At 35.3% G+C, this 5202-nt stretch overlaps 1 protein-coding gene across 1 annotated transcript in view; it reads right to left on the bottom strand.

The window, feature by feature from the left end:
- Positions 1-485: 485 nt before the first annotated feature.
- Positions 486-5202, bottom strand: part of LOC122266072 (GH3 domain-containing protein) — a 19956-nt gene continuing 15239 nt past the window's right edge. The window contains exons 11-12 of the mRNA XM_086542931.1: positions 3567-3697; positions 486-3442 (exon numbers count right to left, since the gene is read on the bottom strand). Coding sequence (XP_086399057.1) covers positions 3224-3442; positions 3567-3697 — 350 coding nt within the window. The 3' untranslated portion in view covers positions 486-3223. The remainder of the gene's footprint in view (positions 3443-3566; positions 3698-5202) is intronic.

Below are 5202 nucleotides of genomic sequence, written 5' to 3'. Positions count from 1 at the left end.
CATACCTACAGAGTATATGATCAGGCCCCCTCTCCCAAAAGGGGTCCCATGGCATCTGACCTCAAAGAATATCCCTTAATTTTATTGTTCCTTGTCCTACTATTGTACACACTATGAAGACTACGAAGACCTGATATCGGCAATTCTTTTCCTTCAAGATCTTAAGACCAAAAACACTATGACTTTTTGTCACTATGGGGTGCCAGCCAATTAATTATTCAGAGCAGTGACCATCAAGTAATCTTTTAATTATCCATAAGTTAAGTTGTCCCATTCATGACAGGACGTATTTTCGCCTACTCCCACTTATGCTGGGAAGATAAAAAGCACATGCCGGGGTGTTTTCTTGCTGCGCGGAGCCACGATGAACCTCTCAGAGCATTTTTCACCCATCCTATTCTTGTGGTTTTCATAAATGTGTCTACAATTTAAAGGCACATAAAAATTTTGAGTTATTTTAGTCAAAAAACATGTTACAGTAATGCCATTCTAGTCTTATTTTATTGAACTTTGCCTATACTCATCACTTCTATGTGAAAATAACAATGGAAAGTGGGGCATCAAAAAACAATATGAATAGTCATGTATGTACATATGAGTATGTACATGTACCTTGTGATGTGACATGATGTAATATCACGAGTAAATGACAAATTAGAAGTAATATTGCATTAGTAATTTTTTACATTATTTTTTTTCTTGGCCAACCACATTTGATTTTACAATAGTTTTCCAACTCAGATCAACTAATCAATAAGCAGATATTACCTGATGTCATTGATATCACATAGTTTTCTGTGACATCATTTTTTAATGTTATATCTCATTTTATGATGCTCAAACACCTAAACTAAAATAACAGAAAAATTATTATTGGGACATTACCCAGGTCTGGGGATATTTTTTTATCACATGATAGGATATCAACCAATACGAATGGGTTAAACTAAGTTTAGGTGCATTTAGGTTATCCTCAAAATATATTATTTTTTGTTCTTGCCTTTGTAGTAAATTCATTGATTTATTAAGTAGGAACTCTAAATAATCTAAATATCTATAAAAAATATTAAAAAAGCTAAAATGCAATGAATACCATTTATTTAAAACCACGACCAATGGGTTAAGGAAACCTATAGGTCTCCTAAAAATGAAATAAATAAATAATATATGAATAAAATACAAGAAAAAATTATAATTACAATTAAGATTAAAACAAATCAATCAATAAATAATTTAAAATTAAAAGAAACAGAACTACAAATAAGGGAAAAAATAATTAGTTGTACTCTATCAAACTGTGCATCTAACTCAAGATTATTAATTTTTGGCCTTTAACCCACTGCGTACGGGTGTCATGACATACATGACATAGGAGCTTTGGCCTGACAACGGGCGTCATGACGTACATGACGTTCGGGGATTTTGGAATACTATGCTATTTTATTGTGCTATGAAAAAGGAATGAGTGATGATGGCTACTGCAGTCATAATTACTATAATTACCGTAATACCGTGCTAGCTTAACGTCCAAAACCTAGATGGCACCACTTTTTCCTAGCACCAGCAGGAGAGAGAGCCTTGAATGGCACCCATCCACGGTCTCTAGCAAGCACTGTCTCTATAGAGCGATGGCACACACTAAGTTGATGAACCCTTGCTCAAAACTACCGCCGATGAAATATGTGCAGGCAGAACGAGAAGAGGAAGGTGACTCAATCCATACCCAGTGTCTAAAATGTGCTCCTGTGCCAATATGGATGCCTTTCATTGTGGCACTCACAGTCACAAGCACAGGTTTCATTCCTCTTCTCTACCTCTTCTTGTTATCTTTATTGTAGGGGGTTATATGTTTCGTATTCGTTCATGACAGCACAAAAATACGAAAAAATAAAGTTGTCTTTTGTCCTCCCATAAAACAGCAATACTTCTATCACATTGAGTATAAAGGAAATAATGAGCTAATATGGATAATATACTACAATCTTAGTCAACTGCAGCACTGATAGAGCCTGTTATATGGCACATATAAGTCTCTAAACTCAATAAAACACACAAAAAAATAAAACACAAAAACCGCTCTAGTTTTACAACGAATGACTGAAAGAGAGTGGGAAGATTCAAATTACATTGCTTCAAGCGGTCTCTCTCTAAAAATAAAACCTATCCTGGAGGTTGGGCAAGAAAATTTATCTCCGTCTGCAATGGGTTAAATAAAAAGTTGTAACTAAGCATCACACAAGACAAGATACACATACCTAAAGCTGTATCCTGTTTAGCTCATAATCATATGCAGTCCAGATTACTGGCATTCACAAGGACACAAACTGATGACAACATTATGAAGGAAAAGTTGCACTGAAAAAATGGAAGAAGCTCTGTTATGAAAACAAAATTCCCTGATTCTTCCCTGATGGCTTCTTATTTTTCCAGGATAATTTTTTCAACCCATTTCCAGGTCTGACATCTTAATTATAGAGTAAAGATAATTTCACTGCCAGTTCATATTGTGTCAAATTGGAGTACAATTGAATGCTCAGGGTCCCTTCTCAATTTTTAAAAATAATATACCTTTTTAACAAAATGTTGGATATGTAATCTCTCATTACAATCTTGGGGTATTTACATACCCAAGGGCAAGTACCTGTGTATAAAAAATAACATTTTCAAGATAGCAACAGACAGAATTACAACCACCAGACTTTTCAAACTTTTACATGATCAAATTAAAATGTCCTGTAGGTTCTAAATTATGGCACTAAAAACACATGTTGGTAGAATTTACACACTTTGTGAATCCCAGCACTTCTGATTCTGTTGGTATCGTAGTAGCTCACAGTTGGAACATGTGGTTATTTTCCTTTCTCTGTCTCACTACAGACTGTTTTTATTCATACATACAAAGGTTACTAACAGAAAACAAACTTCAGCTTGTGGGAATTTTTCTATCAAATTCCCTGGTATAACGCATTTTTTACAAATTCACTGACAAGAAAATTTTACCAGGATTCGCTGATTTCCAGAAAGATTGGCAATCCTAATGACTTACTGGCAGCTATGACAGTGAACAATATATGATAAGATTACTTGTTTATCATCAAAAATAAACAAATATAGATCATGTATATTGCATAAATAATCTAAAAAGAACTCTTTTAAATTTGTAAAGAAAAGAAAAAAGGACTCATTCCCAAAATTAATTATCCCTAGTTTCTTATACACTTCATTAGACTACATTTTCCATCAAAAACTTAATTGCTGATTCTTTGACTAATACTCGAGGTATTTTCAATTGATTAGCTGATGCATCAGTGTGTTGTAGTAGATGTTGGCGCAGAGCTAAGAAGGTGCCAGGTTTCACTGAGTACATTTGGGGAACTGCGATGCTCCCTTTTGTGCGAAATGAATTGTAGACAAAGTGCTCTTTTCGAAGATCCGCATCCAACTGTTGGTAAGAGGAAGATTGATTTGCTACTGTGTCATGGAGATGTTTAATTTGCTAGGATTAATGTTCTAATGGAAAACTTTTTGATATCTCAGTTACATTTGAACAATAAAAGTCAACTTACCTCCAAAGCTTTGTCTTGGGACATAACTTGGCCATCTTGGTATTCAACAAAAACCACATAATGAGGAACAGTCTCCTTTGAAGTATTAATAGCTGCACTCTCAGCACAGCAATAATCAGCCAACTGTGAACCTGTTTTCAAACAGTGTAAAACATTTAGATGTACCAAAAAAAGAAATACAAATAAAATCTATCCAAAAATATTACATATATAATATATCTCCTGATTCTTATTTAAAAAAAATTCCATAACTGGCAAATTGTAAAAAATTTCAGCAAAAGGAAGAGGAACTAGAAAACAAATTAAGGAAGTATACAAAGCAATCAATCTCATAATTCTCTGACAACAAAACCTGCAAATCCTACCCCTTATGAAAACACTTTCTATCACCTTTCCTTATCAATCACATTGTAACTCCAAGTCCAACATAAATGAGATTCTATGAATAAGGAGTATGAAGCATACAATATCTTGGAGGTTATAAATATGTATTGTAAACATGAACACACAGCAGTGTCTGGCTGATGGGCAAAGCCCTTTGTTTAAGACTTCAGAAATGTATGTGAATATTTAAATGTCAAATTAATATATGTATAGCATTTATTTACTGCCATTATGCAAGTCGAATATTACCTTTGCTGTCATAACAAGTACTTGCACATGACTAGAAGGTGACAAAGGTAAACAGTGGAATTAAAGACCATTCACTGTAATAATGGTCTAAGCTAAAGTTTCATCCTGTCATCCTGCAATTAGTTTTCAGGAGCAGTGAGATTCATCCCCATTTGACTGTATACACGATGGACTGTAGGTGCACCAAATCCCCTAAACAACTTATTGTGGGCATGGACAAGGGATGATCAATTGCCATTTGAATATTCAGTTCAATATTATCACTGCCGTGAGATCATAATATTTTAGAGTATTATTACACCTCTGAGATTATGGTGCAGTTTAATGTTTGCCTGTAATGTATTGCTGTTTTGCAAGTCATAAAGTGGAAAATATCTTTTAGATAAATTCCAAAAGTTATATCAGTAAGGAGTAACCAAGATGGAGATGGCTACAATACTGACACAGGAAATGTTGTTGAATGTTGTTTATTCCCTTTTAACCCCTTAACCCATTTTGAAATACCCTGACAAAATGTCCAGGTGCCCCACTGTTAAAGGGTTAACCTTGTGACCCTGGCAAGTTCATGCCTGGCAAGTTCATGCCAGAAGAGAGACAACACTGTGAATTTACATAATCAATGGACAATGTAATGTGTAATCAACATTATTAGGAGATAATGATAGTGATAATGATGTTTAGTTAAGCAATTAACACAGAGGACTCTGGAATATCCAGGCACATCCTTAGTTTCACTTCATAATTGTAATCTGAATGTCTCAAGAGTTTGTATAGATATGAGTGACCTTAACCCATTCACGCCGCCGACAAGATATCTGGCCAAGGCCGGCGCTCGGGGTGAGCGAGCGGGCAGCCCAGGCTCGCAGCTCGTGCACTCGAGAATCTCGAAGCGTTTGGATGATGCGTTCGAAAACCTCGGTATTGCGACCGTGCAAAGCCGGAATGGCCCTGGCGTGAATGGGTTAAAGGTGTTATCTAAATGCTTGAGCTCTTGCCTATCTTC

Source organism: Penaeus japonicus, unplaced genomic scaffold (assembly GCF_977035675.1).
Source record: "Penaeus japonicus unplaced genomic scaffold, GWHDUDI00000001_assembly GWHDUDI00000013, whole genome shotgun sequence".
Classification (NCBI taxonomy): domain Eukaryota; kingdom Metazoa; phylum Arthropoda; class Malacostraca; order Decapoda; family Penaeidae; genus Penaeus; species Penaeus japonicus.
Note: the sequence above shows the minus strand (reverse complement) of the source record. Positions and strands in the feature narration are given on the sequence as shown.